The following is a 16470-nucleotide window of genomic DNA, read 5'->3' as shown; positions in this document are numbered from 1 at the left end:
TTGTGGAACGCAATCTGGCAACATCTAGAAAACTGAAAATCCATACAGCATTCAACCTAGCAATCCAACTCCTGGGACTCTAGCCCCCAGAAATAGAAGCACGCATATGTAAAAATATAGCACAAGGGTGTTTAGTGGAGCATTATTGATAGCAGCAAAAAAACAAATCTAAGTGAATGCCCCTATTTGGTATAGCTAAAGAATTCTGGCATATCTGCAGCATGAAATATAATGCAACCATTAAAAAAGATAAAATTAGAGCAGAGGATCTCAGCATTAGCTGCAACAGGATCACCTGGAGGGCTTGTTAAAACCCAGATCACGGCTGGGCATGGTGCAGCACTTTGGGAGGCTGAGGAGGGCGGATCACCAGAGGTCAGGAGTTTGAGACCAGCCCGGCCAACATGGTGAAACCCCATCTCTACTAAAAAGAACAAAAATTAGCTGGGCATGGTGGCGCATGCCTGTAATCCCAGTTACTCCAGAGGCTAAGACAAGGAGAATCGCCTGAACCCAGGAGGCGGAGGTAGCAGTGAGCCAAGGTGGCTGCATTCCAGCCTGGGCAACAGAACTAGATGCCATCTGAAAACAAACAAACAAACAAACAAACAAAAACCCAGATCACTGGGCCCCATCCTCAGAGTTTGTAATTCAGTAGATTTGGAGGGGAGTCCAAAATTTCTGTTTCTAAAATTCTCAGATGATACTGATGCTGCTGGTTCAGGGACCATACTTTTGAGAATCACTGCTGTAGGATACTGTTAAGTGAGATGAGTGAATGTAAAAATATATTTAATATGGTTCAAGTTTTGTAAAATAAACAACTCCCCAAATGCTATACATGTGTGTATCATCATATGAAAAAATATGACAAATGCTACACAGTAGGACATTAACATGAGTTTACTTGTGGAGGTGGTGGAGGGGGAGTAAGAGGACACCATTAAAACTATATACCATATATATGACCACACACACAGATCATCTTTTACGCTGTTATGTAAAATTGTGTGTAATATGATTAAAAGAAAAAACAAGTAGTTCCTAGCCTTATATTACTTCACTTAAAGCACAACAGTAGGGAAAACCACCACACCCTTTTTCAGGCATGAACATACCTGATACGAAGACACAGGAGAGGAAAGGTATGGGGAGAGTGCAGACTGAGCAAGCATCCTGTTGGGGGTGATGTTATAAGGGGCTGGGTAAAACCTGTGGGAAGGAACCTCAATCAGTACTGAGTCACAGGAAACCACAAGGGAAGGGCCCCAACTGATAGGCACAGCCAACATTCCCTTGACTTCCAAATAGAGAGAATTAAGATGAAACATTTGAGTGTCTGGACACAGGCCATTATCATTTTCAGGTGACTCGATTATATAAAACAACCTTACCCATTCTGAAGAGCTGTTGTGGGGTCATAGGTCAAGGCCATGCTGCCCTATAAAGAAAGAACACAGTGTTCACATTGTGAGCCCTTGGGTGAGAACAGGAGCCGGTCCAGAATGTCCAAGGCTGGGAATGTTTTAGTTTAACAAATTAAAGCCTGGACAAGTCCCACTACAGCTGTTTCAGAGTTTTTCTGTTTCTGCAGGCCACAAAGCCCCACTTGAGAACATACTGGCAGTATGTTAACAGCCAGCATCTCTCAATTACATACTGTAGCTCTCAAGCTTTCCACCTAAGCTCACAGAAATCATGCCATGATCATTTCCATTCCACTTTAATGTCGTCAGTACTCCTGTCTCCTCAGAGGTCCTCTTACCATGTCTCCATTCCTTGGCCAAGCCTGTCCGTTTTGCACAAATTTTCCTTGGTTCTGTCGTTTCTTTGGCCCGCCATCAGCAAATTTGCAAAGCAAGGGATCAGATGGGGCTGCCAAGAGAGAAGGGAAATGGGCAGCTGAGTCCCACCTCATGTGGCCCAGGCACACTCATGCAAAGCTGCTCCAGAATCTTCACTGGAAGTAACAACCTGTGGCCCTCTCAGCCTGAGCCCCAGATGCCTCACCTGGTACTCCAGGGGGTGTCTTAATATATTTTCCATTAAAGTGGGTGATGATGGCTTCACACTTCTCTGTGGACTCCATCCTAAGGAGCATAAGAGGGGTTAGGCTCTAGCTTCTCCAGGATCTGTGCCCTCCACACATTGAAAGAGAAAGCAAAGCTCTAAGTTCCCAGCCCCACAATTGCTCCAAATGTTATGACTACAGAAACACAGAGTGCCACAGAAATTCAAGGTTCTTGACGAGGTAACCCCAGCTTGTAATGAAGGTTCTCTCAACTGGTCCCCGTATGGGATCCTCATAGGAATGACAGTCTTCAGACTATTAACATGGGCCCTCTCTTGTGTCTGCCATATACATAAGAATACAAGAAATAGAGGCCATTACCATTATTTTTTATTAGAAAATTCTGAATGAAAATTGTTCCTTTAATTTGATAAAATTGTACAAGCTAACAATTTGCCAATATTTATTTTTTGCTTCTTGTTGTAATTAAGGTCAAGGTCTAATTAGCTATTGATGATATCATTAAGATTTCATGAATCTGTGGAAGGAAAAAGCAATAAGAAAGAGTTCATGGCCCATAGTGATAGAAAAAGGAATGCTGGAATCTACTGAGTTAGTTTCTTGTTGAAGAAAGAGGAATAAGGAATCAGAAGACTGAGATTCCAGCACCAGTTCACCACCCAGAGCTCTGTGAGTGAGGACACTCACAAAAAGCCTCTGATTGGCTGCATGTGGTGGCTCACGCCTGTAATCCCAGCACTTTGGGAGACCGAGGCAGATCGCTTGAGGTCAGGAGTTTGAGACCAGCCTGGACAACATGGAGAAACCCTGTCTCTACTAAAAATACAAAAATTAGCCTGAAGTGGTGGCACGTGCCTGTAATCCCAGCTACTCGGGAGGCAGAGGTGAGAGAATCGCTTGAACCTGGGAGGCGGAGGTTGCAGTGAGCCAAGATTGCGCCACTGCACTCCAGCCTGGGCAACAGGGCGAGAATCTATGTCAAAAAAAAAAAAAGGCCAGGCATGGTGGCTCACACCTGTAATCCTAGCACTTTGGAAGGCCAAGGCGGGCGGATCACGAGGCCAGGAGATCAAGACCATCCTGGCCAACATGGTGAAACTCTGTCTCTACTAAAAACAAAACAAAACAAAATTAGCTGAGCATGGTGGTGCGTGCCAGTAGTCCCAGCTACTCGGGAGGTTGAGGCAGAAGAATTGCTTGACCCCGGGAGGCAGAGGCTGCAGTAAGTTGAGATCACGCCACTCCACTCCAGCCTGGGTGACAGAGCAAGACTGTGTCTCAAAAACAACAACAAAAAACAAAACAAAACAACCTCCCCCACCCCGATCCACTCCTTATTTGTGCTTTAGAGATAACATCCATCTACCCTACCACATGGTGCTGTGTAGATCAAAGGAGATAATGTATATAAATGTGTTCTAAAAATTATAAGGGACTATATAGAACAAGGAACAGTATTTTCACCTATTTCCATATTTAAAGTAACTCAGTATATTTAACCTATTTCCATATTTAAAGTAAGACTCACATTTTCTGTGCCAGTGACCCCCAGAAATATGAACCATTCCTATAAAAGTTTTTTTTTTTTTTTTTTTTGAGATGGAGTCTCGCTCTGTCGCCCAGGCTGGAGTGCAAGTGGTGCAATCTCAGCTCACTGCAAGCTCGGCCTCCCGGGTTCACGCCATTCTCCTGCCTCAGCCTCCTGAGTAACTGGGATCACAGGTGTCCATCACCACACCCGGCTAACTTTTTTGTATTTTTAGTAGAGACGGGGTTTCACCGTGTTAGCCAGAATGGTCTCAATCTCCTGACCTCGTGATCCGCCCACCTCGGCCTCCCAAAGTGCTGGGATTACAGGCGTGAGCCACCGCGCCCGGCCAAAAGAAGATATTTTTAAAAGTCCTCAAATTGAGCCTTTTAGAGAAAACCACACATTAGGTATCATAGAGCTGTGGTGTTCTGTTGGGTACTTCTACTCCTTACAGTCTTTCCAAAGGGTAAGCAGGCCGTGGAGCATTTCAGAATCTCAACTTTCTCAAAAACTGTTAAATCTGATCTTCCTGAGGGAGAGCTCCTGATGGCTAATGATCAAGGCTGAAGTCCCCTCTTACAAAGCTCCTCTCAAATGGTTTCCAATTCTTTAGAAACGACAAAGTTGGGGGACATTAGCAAGTTGTCAATTCACACATAAAAAATCAATTTTGATGACAGAACACCTTGGTTCTTGGCATATAATTCAGAAGAATTTTTTTGTTTTTGTTTTAGATGGAGTCTCACTCTGTCGCTCAGGCTGGAGTGCAGTGGTGCAATCTCGGCTCACTGCAACCTCCTCCTCCCAGGTTCAAGCGATTCTCCTACCTCAGCGCCTGAGTAGCTGGGATTACAGGCATGTGCCACCATGCCTGGCTAATTTCTGTACTTTTAGTAGAGATAGGGTTTCACCATGTTGTCCAGGCTGGTCTCAAACTCCTGGCCTCAAGTGATCCGCCTGCATTGGCCTCCCGAAGTGCTGGGATTACAGGCACAAGACACCATGCCTGACCAGAAGAAATTTTTTAAATTCCTGTTTTAATAAAATTACTTCCATTCCCATCTACTTACTTATGAGAACAAGTTTTCTCAGCATGAAAACAAAAAGCAGGAACAGAACTGGCATTAAACTCTCCCTTGTTATAGTAATAAACAATATTAATTTATGCTTACCTGACCTAATTAGAAAAATCTAAACAAAACAAAACCTATCCATGTCATAGATGCTTCTGCATTTGCAATAAAATTTACTTCTATAAAATAATTTGGCCAGGCATGGTGGCTCACCTCTGTAATCCCAGCACTTTGGGAGGCCAAGGTGGGTGGATCACTTGAGGCCAGGAGTTCGAGACCAGCCTGGCCAACCTGGTGAAACTCATCTCTACTAAAAATACAAAAATTAGCTGGGCGTGGTGGCATGCACCTGTAATCCCAGCTACTTGGGAGGCTGAGGCACAAGAATCGCCTGAACCCGGGAGGCGGAGGTTACAGTGAGCTGAGATTGCACCATTGTACTCCAGCCTGGGCAACAGAGCGAGATGCCGTCTCAAAAAAAAAAAAGGCCAGGCACAGTGGCTCATGTTTAAATCCCAGCACTTTGGGAGGTTGAGGTGGGAGGACTGCTTGAGCACAGGCGTTCAAGACCAGCCTGGGCAAAACAGTGAGACCCCCATCTCTGCAAAAAAACTAAGAAATTAGGCTGGGTGCAGTGGCTTACACCTGTAATCCTAGCACTTTGGGAGGCCGAGGCGGGCGGATTGCCTGAGCTCAGCTCAGGAGTTTGAGACCAGCCTGGGCAACACAGTAAAACCCAGTCTCTACTAAACTACAAAAAATTAGCTGGGCGTGGCAGCATGTGCCAGTAGTCCCAGCTACTTGGGAGGTTGAGGCAGGAAAATTGCTTGAACCTGGGAGGCAGAGGTTGCTGTGAGCCAAAATTGCACCACTGCACTCCAGCCTGGGCGACAGAATGAAACTCCATCTCAAAAAATAAATAAATAAAATAAAAAATTTGCTGCCCTCACCATACCCCACCAAAAAACTTAGCTGGGCATGGTGGTAGGGGCCTATAGTTCCAGATACTTAGGAAGTGGAGGTGTGAGGATCACTTGAGCCCAGAAGGTCAAGACTATGATAAGCCAGGATCGTACCACTGCACTCTAGCCTGCACAACCAAGTGAGACCGTGTCTCAATAATAATAATAATAATTTTGTATGAACATTTTATTTTATTTTATTTATTTATTTATTTATTTTATCTTTTTTTTTTTGAGACAGAGTTTCGCTCTTTTTGCCCAGGCTGGAGTGCAATGGCGCGATCTCGGCTCACCGCAACCTCCGCCTCCCGGGTTCAAGCAATTCTCCTGCCTCAGCCTCCCGAGTAGCTGGGATTACAGGCATGTGCCACCACCCCGGCTAATTTTGTATTTTTAGTAGAAACGGGTTTTCTCCATGTTGGTCAGGCTGGTCTTGAACTCCCGACCTCAGGTGATCCACCTGCCTCGGCCTCCCAAAGTGCTGGGATTACAAGCGTGAGCCACCGCACCTGGCGAACATTTTATTTTATTTATTTATTTATTTATTTAGAGACGGAGTTTTGCTCTTGTTGTCTAGGTTGGAGTGCAGTGGTGCAATCTCGGCTCACTGCAACCTCCGCCTCCCGGGTTCAAATGATTCTCTTGCCTCAACCTCCTGAGTAGCTGGGATTACAGGCGCCCGCCACCATGCCCAGCTAATTTTTGTATTTTTAGTAGAGATGGGGTTTTGCCATGTTGACCAGGCTGGTCTTGAACTCCTGACCTCAGGTGATCCACCCACCTCGGCCTCCCAAAGTGCTGGGATTACAGGCTTGAGCCACTGCCCCTGGCATTGTATGAACATTTTAAGATATTTATGTCGTTCGGGCAATTGTGAGCTCATCATTGTAAAGATTAATTTTTTTTTTTTTTTTTTTTTTGGAATCTCACTCTGTCATCCAGGCTGGAGTGCAGTGGCGTGATCTCAGCTCACTGCAACCTCCATCTCCCAGGTTCAAGTGACTCTCTCACCTCAGCCTCCTGAGTAGCTGGAATTACAGGTGCCCACCAACACACCCAGCTAATTTTTATATTTTTAGTAGAGATGAGGTTTCACCATTTTGGCCAGGCTGGTCTCGAACTCCTGACCTCAAGTGATCTGCCCACCTCAGCCTCCCCAAGTGCTGGGATTACACAGGCATGAGCCACCACGCCTGGCCAAAATTTTTAATTTATATATATATTTTTGTGGTAGAGAAGTATGACAAGATGATCCATAAAGGCTTTAATTATAAAAATATTTTACACTAGAATACAATTCTATAAAGAAATGGCATAGAAACTAAATTCTATAGAGAAATGGAATAGAAACACAAGATCAAGAAGAAAAAATGAATATTATAAGAATGATATGAGATTTATGACTATAGTAGTCCCCCCTTATCCTCAGGAGGTACATTCCAAGGCCCCTAGTGGATGCCTGAAACCATGGATAGTACCAAACCCTAGATATACTATGCTTTTTCATCTGATAGCCATGATGACTACTAAGTGACTAATGGGCGGGTAGCATTTGCAGTGTGAATACTTTGGACAAAGGGTGGGATGGAGCGGACAACATGAAATTTTTTATTTATTTATGTGTTTGGGACAGAATCTCACCGTGTCACCCAAGTTAGAGTACAGTGGTGCGATCTCGGCTCACTGCAACCTCTGCCTCTCAGGTTCAAGCAATTCTACTGCCTCAGCCTCCTGAGTAGCTGGGACTACAGGTGCACACCACCACGCCTGGCTAATTTTTGTATTTTTAATAGAGATGGGGTTTTACCATGTTGACCAGGCTGGTCTTGACCCCCTGATGTCAAGTGATCTGCTCGCCTCAGCCTCCCAAAGTGTTGGGATTACAGGCGTGAACCACTGAGCCCAGCGTGAAGTTTAATCATGCTACTCAGAATGGCATACGATTTTAAAACATTTTAATTGTTTATTTCCGGAATTTTCCATTTAATATTTTCAGTTGACTGTGGGTAACTGAAACCATAGAAAGTAAAACCATAAATAAGGGGGGACCACTCCATTTTTTTTTTTTTTTGAGATGGAGTTTTGCTCTTGTCGCCCAAGCTGGAGTGCAATGGTGCGATCTCAGCTCACCGTAACCTCCGCCTCCCAGGTTCAAGTGATTCTCCTGCCTCAGCCTCCTGAGTAGCTGGGATTACAGGCATGCGCCACCATGCCCAGCTAATTTTGTATTTTTAGTAGAGACGGGGTTTTTCCACGTTGGTCAGACTGGTCTAGAACTCCCGACCTCAGGTGATCCGCCCGCCTCAGCTTCCCAAAGTGTTGGGATTACAGGCATGAGCCACCACACCCAGCCGAGAGTACTGTATTAAAAAAAAAAAAAAATAGCACTTTGTTTTTTGTTTTTTTTTTTGGGGGGTGTAGGGGTAAGGGGGACTAGGAAGTGGCTGGGGGTCCTATGGGCCCATAGCTCCATCCCCAGGGCAAGGCCCACCCCATCTGCCTGCAGCCCTACCCATGCTCCTGTATTGATTTATTGAGACAGGATCTCTCACTCTGTAACCCAGGCCAGAGTGCAGTGGTGTGATCATAGTTGACTGCAGTTTTGACCTCCTGGGCTCAGGTGATCCTCCCATCTTAGCCTCCCAGGTAGCTGGGACTACAGGCATGTGCCACCATGCTCGGCTAATTTTTTTGTTTGTTTTATTTTTATAGAGATGGGGTTTCACATGTTGCCCAGGCTGGTCTTGAACTCCTGAGCTCAAGCAATCTGCCCGCCTCAGCCTCCCAAAGTCCGGTTGTTTTTTTTGTTTGTTTGTTTGTTTGTTTTTTTGAGACGAGTCTCACTCTGTCAGCTAGGCTGAAGTGCATGTTGCCCAGGCTGGAGTGCAGTGGCACGATTTCAGCTCACTGCAAGCTGCGCCTCCCAGGTTCACACCATTCTCCAGCATCAACCTCCTGAGTAAGCTGGGACTACAGGCGCCCGCCACCATGCCCGGCTAATTTTTTTGTATTTTTAGTAGAGACGGGGTTTCACTGTGTTAGCCAGGATGCTCTTGATGTCCTGACCTCATGATCCGCCCGCCTCGGCCTCCCAAAGTGCTGGGGTTACAGGCATGAGTGAGCCACTGCATCTGGACAAAGTCAGGTTTTTTTTTTTTTTGATTTTTGTTTTTTTTGAGACAGAGTTTCACTCTTTTTGCCCAGGCTGGAGTGCAAAGGCGCGATCTCGGCTCACCGCAACCTCCGCCTCCTGGGTTCAAGCAATTCTCCTGCCTCAGCCTCCCGAGTAGCTGGGATTACAGGCACGTGCCACCACCCCGGCTAATTTTGTATTTTTAGTAGAGACGGGGTTTCTCCATGTTGGTCAGGCTGGTCTTGAACTCCCGACCTCTGGTGATCCATCTGCCTTGGCCTCCCAAAGTGCTGGGATTACAAGCGTGAGCCACCGCGCCCGGCCTAAAGTCAGGTATTTTTTAAATGAATGATTTGTGTATCAGATTGCTATGTATTTAGATCTCATTTGAATACATTTTTAAATGAGGTAACAGTTTTATTTTAAATGCCAATATTTATAATTTGCTGGAAATCATACTTTGCATGAATCTGAACATATGAAGAAAACTTGTAGACATTAACATAGAAATATACAAGAGATTTCATAGTTTTTCAAAAGTCTCTAAAACCACGGTTCCTAAACTGTGCTCTCAGGCACTGTGGGTGGCTGTGGTGAACTCAGAGGGGCACAATGAAGGTTATTTTAACTCTTTGAAGAAAAATAGCAATATCTGTTGGAGAATGTGTACACTACTAGCTCAAAATTGTTTACTGCTTCAACATTAGTTCCCCCTACAATCCTTTTGATAGATAACATCATATTTTCAAAAAGCTGGGTTTAAATAGTTGCTATGACAAAAGCAAATACCATAAGAAAATCAATATGTAACAGGAAATGAGTGTGTAGGTGTCCATTCTGATACGAAATTTTGATAAGTTGTGCAATTCCAAGAGGCACATATTCCATTAGTAAGGATAGTTAGAATGAAATAAAGACATTCTCTCTTTCAATATTTGTGTATTATTTTTTCAAACAGCTACAAAGTTGTTAAAGCATAAACACTTCTTAAGCTGTGTGGACCATGAAGTTATTGCTGTCAGGAAATTTTTTTTTTAAAGTTGTGTGGACTGGCTGGGTGTGGTGGCTCATACCTGTAATCCCAGCACTTTGGGAGGCCAAGGTGGGTGGATAACCTGAGGTCAGCAGTTCGAGACCAGCCTGGACAACCTGGTGAATCCCATCTTTACTACAAATACAAAAATTAGCTGCGCATGGTGGCAGGCGCCTGTAATCTCAACTACTCAGGAGGCTGAGGCAGGAGAATCACTTGAACCCGGGAGGCGGAGGTTGCAGTGAGCCGAGATTGTGCCATCGCACTCCAGCCCAGGCGACAGAGCGAGACTCCGTCTCAAAAAAAAAAAAAAAAAAAAAAAAAAATTGTGTGGACCATTCAGTTACTTAATAAATTGAACTGTTAGGTATTTATTTTGGTCTAGGGTGAAAAAGTATTAAATAACTAAGGGTGCCACAAACTGAGAAAGGTTGAGAACCTCTGCTTTAAGGGAGTATGGAAGCAAAGTAAGTTCGATGGTCCCAAGCCAAGGAACTCTCCTTTAGTTATACCCGGGATTGCCAGCAGGTGGTGCTACTAAGATTGAGTCAGCTGGGGAAGAGGAACTATTTCTTTTCTTCTTTTTTTTTGAGACGGGGTCTGGCTTTGTCGCCCAGGCTGGAGTGCAATGGTGCGATCTCGGCTTACTGTAACCTCCGCCTACCGGGTTCAAGTGATTAGCCTGCCTCAGCCTCCCTAGTAGCTAGGATTACAGGAGCCCGCCACCACACCCAGTTAATTTTTGTATTTTTAGTAGAGACAGGGTTTCACCAGGTTGGCCAGGCTGATCTCAAACTCCTGACCTCAGGTGATCCACCCGCCTCAGCCTTCCAAAGTGCTGGGATTACAGGCATGAGCCACCACACCCGGCCAAGAGAAACTATTTCTTGTTCCCAAGGTCTGAAACATTCAGAGTAAGGGGGTGTTTGTGGACCAGACAAGATATTATAAATCTAAAAGGGGTGCTTAGCTCACTCAGTCCAGTCATTTTGAAACTTTAAAAAAAAAAAAAAAAGTCAAAAGAATCTCCTTTCAAATAAAATCTTAAAATAAATAAAAGCAGAGACATTTCTTAAGTGGGCTAAGGGAGGCTGATGCCCTGCGACAGTGAGGGCAGATACCAGAGCCCAAAGAAGGGCACCCGGGAAAACTGCAGGTATAGGGAAGACTTTGGGAAATTTCCTCATCTGAATCAATCTCCACCTCAGAGAGTGAACCAAGGCTCACAAAGCTCTGATATCACAGATGCAGAATTGTTCTAGAATAGAGATCTGAAAAGGAAGATCAACTTCATCCTACTGATCTCAAAGCCAGAAGGATCAGGGCTCTGCTCTAACACCCACTCCTGTAAGACCCTGGGCAAATCAATTCATACTGAAGAGTTCACTTTCCTCATCCGTAAGATGGAGAATATTTATCTCATAGGGCTGTTGTAAAGATTAAATGAGACAAGATGAGAAATAGTAAACTACAAGAATATACAGAATTTTTTACTCTGTTTGGGTCTGGATTAAAGGAACAAAGCCTAGCGTAGTAGGAAGTAGTAGGGAGCTCGGCCGAGTGTGGTGGCTCATGCCTGTAATCCCAACTGCTTATGTGGCTGAGGCAGGAGGATCACTTGAGCCCAGATGTTCAAGAGCAGCCTGGGCAACACAGCAAGACCCCATCTTTATTAAAAAAATTTTTTAGGTAGGGGCTAATGGGTTTTTGAGTATTGTAACCTATAATAAAATGAACTTTTTTTTTTTTTTTTAGAGACAGAGTCTCACTCTGTTGCCCAGGCTGGAGTGCGGTGGCATGATCTCAGCTCACTGCAACCTCCGCCTCCTAGGTTCAAGCAATTCTCCTGCCTCAGCGTCCCAAGTAGCTGGGATTACAGGCATGCGCCACCACGTCCAGCTAATTTTTGTATTTTTTAGTAGAGACGGGGTTTCATCATGTTGGCCAGGCTGGTCTCAAACTCCTGACCTCAGGTGATGTGCCTACCTTGGCCTCCCAAAGTGCTGGGATTATAGGTGTAAGCCACCGTCTGGCCTAAAATGAACTTTTGACTTACCATCAAGTATTTTTTAATAATAGTATAGTATTTTGACCTTGTGTGGGAAAGACACAGATTTTGTTTTCTGGTGACCCCTAAGTGACATTTGTTATTAACCTCATCATTTCCCCACTCCTGCCATCCTCACCTTGCAAAGCCAACACCTCTGCTGGTCCCACTGGTATCTCGAAGGATACGGGTGGAGATAACCTGGCCAAAGGGCTTCAGCATCCCCTCCAGTTCCTGCTCATCCATTGACAGTGGGAGGTTTGAGATGTATAAATTTGTGGGGTCCTGTTCCTGTTGCTATGGAAATAACAATGAGAAAATGAAGCTCACATCTCTTATCCCTCTCCTACCCTCAGCCCGCCTCACAAATGACATTTCAGAAAAGAGACTATAGGAACGGTCCCACATAAACAGAGATTATTCTATTTGTTAACACCCAGTCCCACTACCACGGGTTGTATATTGAGTTCCAAGAGGGAAAAGCACAGATTTAATATTTCTAGTACTATACAAGCCCATCATACAAGTCATAAATGGTGTTTGGCTGTCTCTTTTAGAAACAGGCAGAGCAGCATTCCCGCTCTCCCCAGCAGCCGGTGTGGTGCCCGAGGCTGGATTCCCTCAGACTGCCTTGCTCCTTGGCTGGCTTGTTTGAGCAGCCCCTCCCCACTTCTCTTCCGGCCAGGCCACGCAGAATCCTCTAAGTAGGAATGCCTGTTCACTCCCTGATGGAGGAAGAGCAGGAAGAGGGGAGAAGGGAACAGGGAAAGAGCCAGATGTGGAGTTCACTGGGTCACCATGGAGCCCTGAAAGCTACAGTCTCCTAGGACCCTGAAGGCTCCTAAACCTTTGAGCTTTTGCCAGAGGGTTTTCCTCCTGGAAGAAGAGGTAGGAGAGCCCTTCCAGGGGACAGAATGTGCAAAATGGCAATATCATCCAATAGTTGTATTTTTAAGAATTTAAGCAGTCACACTGCCCTGAACAGTGGTGGTCACCAGCAACCTTAATCCTCTTCTGCCTTTTCCTTTTGTTTTCTTTTTCTTTAACCTTTACAGAAAAGGTGTCTAGCAGGCCTGCCTCACAAGCTTTATGTATAATACTCATAACAGCTTCAGAAAGGCAAAGGGATGACCAGGCGTGGTGGCTCATGCCTGTAATTCCAGCACTTTGGGAGGCCGAGGTGGGTGGATCACAAGGTCAGGAGATCTAGACCATCCTGGCTAACACGGTGAAACCCTGTATCTACTAAAAATACAAAAAATTAGCCAGGCGTGGTGGCGGGTGCCTGTAATTCCAGCTACTTGGGAGGCTGAGGCAGGAGAATGGTATGAACCTGGGAGGCGGAGCTTGCAGTGAGCCGAGATTGCGCCACCGCACTCCAGCCTGGGCAACAGAGGGAGACTCTGTCTCAAAATAAGTAAGTAAGTAAATAAATAAATAAATAAAATTAAATAGAAAGGCAAGGGGACAATCCCACCTAACAGAAGAAGTGAGAGAAAAGCTTCTAGATTTCTAGTAGTCTAGTGAAGACAACAGTTTCAGATAGATCTGAAGAGAAGGGACTGTTTCCTCCCTTGATGTGGCTTCCCTCCTGCCTCCCCAGCCCACTACCCAGCCCCTATGGGGAACAACATTGGGAGGTGGAAAGCATTGTTCTGAAATTCTGAGTTGTACAACTGACTTGTTTAGAGAATGCTGTAAAACCACCACAAGCTGTCTGGTAGGGAAGTGGGGCCAGGGTGAATAATACAGGGAAAACAGGGAAGCAGCAGGAGTACTGGAAGAGGCCGCCTTACCTTTCTTGCTGCCAATAACTTGGGGAGAGGAACAGAGCTGATAGAGCTACCTGCCACAGACTTTGAATACATCTTCCTCCAGCAGCCAGGGGTGCTCATGGACTGTCTAGAAAGCACTGTGGATAGCCCTTGCCCACTCAATTTCATGGTTCTGAAGCCCTCTGGAACCCTTAGAACTGGAACTTTGGTGCTAACCACAAACTCCTTGGAGGAACAGACATGGGGTAGTACCCTTACCTTTGCCATCTGTGCCTGTACACCACTGGCCTTCAGTGCTGTTACAGCTTTCTGTGCTGCTGAAGGGCTGTCAAAATCTACAAAGCCATAGCCTGGAACAGAGAAACAGCATCACTAGGAAGTGGGAGGTGTAAGGAACATAGGGAGGTCCAGGCTTTTCAGGAGACAGAGGAAGGGTTATGATCCATGGAACAGAAACGGGAGGGAGAAAGAGCTACTGAGAGGTTTCAGGTAGTTATCTACATGATCCTCAAACCCTGAGATGTGATCTAGTTTATGGCTAAGAATGCCAAGGCAATGAGCTACTCTGGTGTCCCTGCCTTTCTCCCTCCCCCTTAAGAAATCTGAGGTTTCAGGAACTAGGATCTTCTAATAACCCAAAGCCCCCCTATACCTCTAAAAGAATTCGCTCCTCTCTTTTCTTGATATACCCCAGAAATGCTAGGCATGTGGGGAATGCGGCCTCTCCAGGGCAGACCACCAGCCACCTGCTGGAAGAAGTCCCTCACCACTCCAACCTATAGGCCTTTCTCTTCCTTCCACTCTTCCAGCTCTATCTAGAACTGCTCAAACCCCAATAAAACTACTCACCCTCAGAAAATAACACCCACCAAAACACTCCCAAAAACAGGCATTTACATGGCTTTGCTAAGCAGAAGGAAATCTCACCCACTTCTACCACCTCATCTAGGGAAATACAAAGTCCAAAATAAGCTCAGTAGACTCAAAGGCGTTTTGTACAGTCTTCTGGCCTTGGGGCCCTAAACAGCATTTTCAGCTCTAGCTCTCTGGTCACCAAATAATCTAAATATCTCCTAATCTTTTAAGACTAAAAATTTCAGGGACTCCTTGCTGACACTGTAGACTCAGGAATCTCAGCAGTAAAGGGCAGTGGCGAGGGATGACCTCACTTACTGGTGCTCTCCATCACCAAGGACAGTTGTTCTCTCACCTTTGCATTTGTTTGTGGTCTTGTCCAGTATGGCCTTAGTGGAAACAATCTTGCCATATCTAAGGGAGAGGAAAATGCAAAGTAATAATCTGGGGGCAGAGACTAAGAATAGGACAGAGATTCAGACATCTCGACAAATCCATGCCCTTTCCATGGTCCAACTTTTCCTACTCAAGCCTTAATAAAAATAAAAAAGAAATGGGAGCCGGGTGCAGTAGCTCACACCTATAATCCCAGAATTTTGGGAGGCTGAGGCTGGAGGATCACTTGAGGTCAGGAGTTTGAGGCCAGCCTGGCCCAACATCATGAAGCCTCACCTCTACTAAAAATACAAAAATTAGCTGGGCATCACGCCAGTAGTCCCAGCTACTTGGGAGGCTGAGGAAGGAGAATTGCTTGAACCTGGGAGGTGGAAGTTACAGTGAGCCAAGATGGCATCACTGCATTCCAGCCTGGATGACAGAGCAAGACTCCATCTCAAAAAAAGAAAAGAAAGAAATGGGTTAAAAATGCCACACTTAATATAAACTCATCCTCCCCAAAGGTACCTAAAAGAAATAAGGTAACTGTAGTCCTTATAATACCAACACATTTCTCTCTTCTTTCCCAGCTAAGACTCACACACTAGTTGGAAAGAGATGACTGTCTTTTGGGGAAAGAAGCTTGGCAATGTCCACACAAAAGAGTGTGTAGAGGCAGAGCTCGGGCTGGAATTCCCTGAGGACTAAAAAGAATCCTTGCTATTACTTATTTTCTTTTGGAAAACACCACTGATCCTATGAAAAAAACTATAGACATTTTTCTTCTCTGATACCCTATTCCCATCACCCCTCCACTGACCCCTTTAACTGAAGGTCAACCTGAGCCAAATTGCTTTGGTTCAAATGCTGGTTCTGCCACATTTTAGTTATGTGTGATCTTGAACAAGTCATTTAACCTTTTGGTGTCTCAGCCTCATCATCTGTAAAATGGAGATAGGATTGTTAGGAATGTAAAATGAATAAACACAAATCATTAATGTCTACTACATGGTAAGCACTTAAAAATTTTAATTGCTATTATTATTATACTCAAGGAACCTCAACTATAATACCTCTCTTTGCCTTGGTCTAAGACTTCTATTTCTCACTGTCAAGATTTGAGAGTGTTAGGGAGGGGAGTGGGAACTGTAATATTTAAAAAAATTGTGTGTGTGTGTGTGTGTGTGTGTGTGTGCGCGCGTCAGGGTCTGGCTCTGTTGCCCAGGGTGGAGTGCAGTGGTGTGAACATGGTTCACTGCAGCCTCAAACTCCTGGGCTCAAGCAATTCTCCTGCCTCAGCCTCCTGAATAGCTGGGACCAAAGATGTGCTCCACAATGTCCGGCTAATTTTAAAAATTATTTGTAGAGATAGGATCTTACTATGCTGCCCAGGCTGGTCTTTAATTCCTGGCTTCAAGCAATCCTGCTGCTTTGGCCTCCAAAAGTGCTGGGATTACAGCTGAGAGCCACCATGCCCAGCTCTAAGAAAATCATCTTATAAACAAAAAAAGTCTAAATTTTGGTGATAAGGCCAAAGGGCTGCATATCCTTTCTTCTTCTTCTTTCTTCTTCTTTATTCCTCTCCCTCCTCTCCTTCTCCTTCTCCTTCTTTTTTTTGAGACAGAGTTTTGCTCTTGTTGCCCAGGCTGGAATG

The 16470-nt window shown here is 45.1% G+C and overlaps 1 protein-coding gene across 13 annotated transcripts in view; it reads right to left on the bottom strand.

Annotated features, from left to right (window-relative positions):
- RBMS2 (RNA binding motif single stranded interacting protein 2) overlaps positions 1-16470 on the bottom strand; it is a 95470-nt gene that overhangs the window by 30975 nt on the left and 48025 nt on the right. For 11 of the 13 annotated variants that reach the window (XM_050747326.1, XM_050747327.1, XM_050747318.1 and 8 more), the window contains exons 3-9: positions 14797-14855; positions 13845-13936; positions 11951-12108; positions 2011-2090; positions 1766-1875; positions 1395-1441; positions 1119-1212 (exon numbers count right to left, since the gene is read on the bottom strand). In XM_050747326.1, coding sequence (XP_050603283.1) covers positions 1119-1212; positions 1395-1441; positions 1766-1875; positions 2011-2090; positions 11951-12108; positions 13845-13936; positions 14797-14855 — 640 coding nt within the window. Of the gene's footprint in view, positions 1-1118; positions 1213-1394; positions 1442-1765; positions 1876-2010; positions 2091-11950; positions 12109-13844; positions 13937-14796; positions 14856-15636; positions 15744-16470 lie in introns of those variants that run through there. The other 2 variants (XM_050747330.1, XM_050747331.1) reach the window with 2 other exon arrangements.

This window comes from Macaca thibetana, chromosome 11 (assembly GCF_024542745.1).
Source record: "Macaca thibetana thibetana isolate TM-01 chromosome 11, ASM2454274v1, whole genome shotgun sequence".
NCBI classification, from domain to species: domain Eukaryota; kingdom Metazoa; phylum Chordata; class Mammalia; order Primates; family Cercopithecidae; genus Macaca; species Macaca thibetana.
The sequence above is the reverse complement of the archived record's forward strand: the minus strand, read 5'-3'. Positions and strand labels throughout refer to the sequence as shown.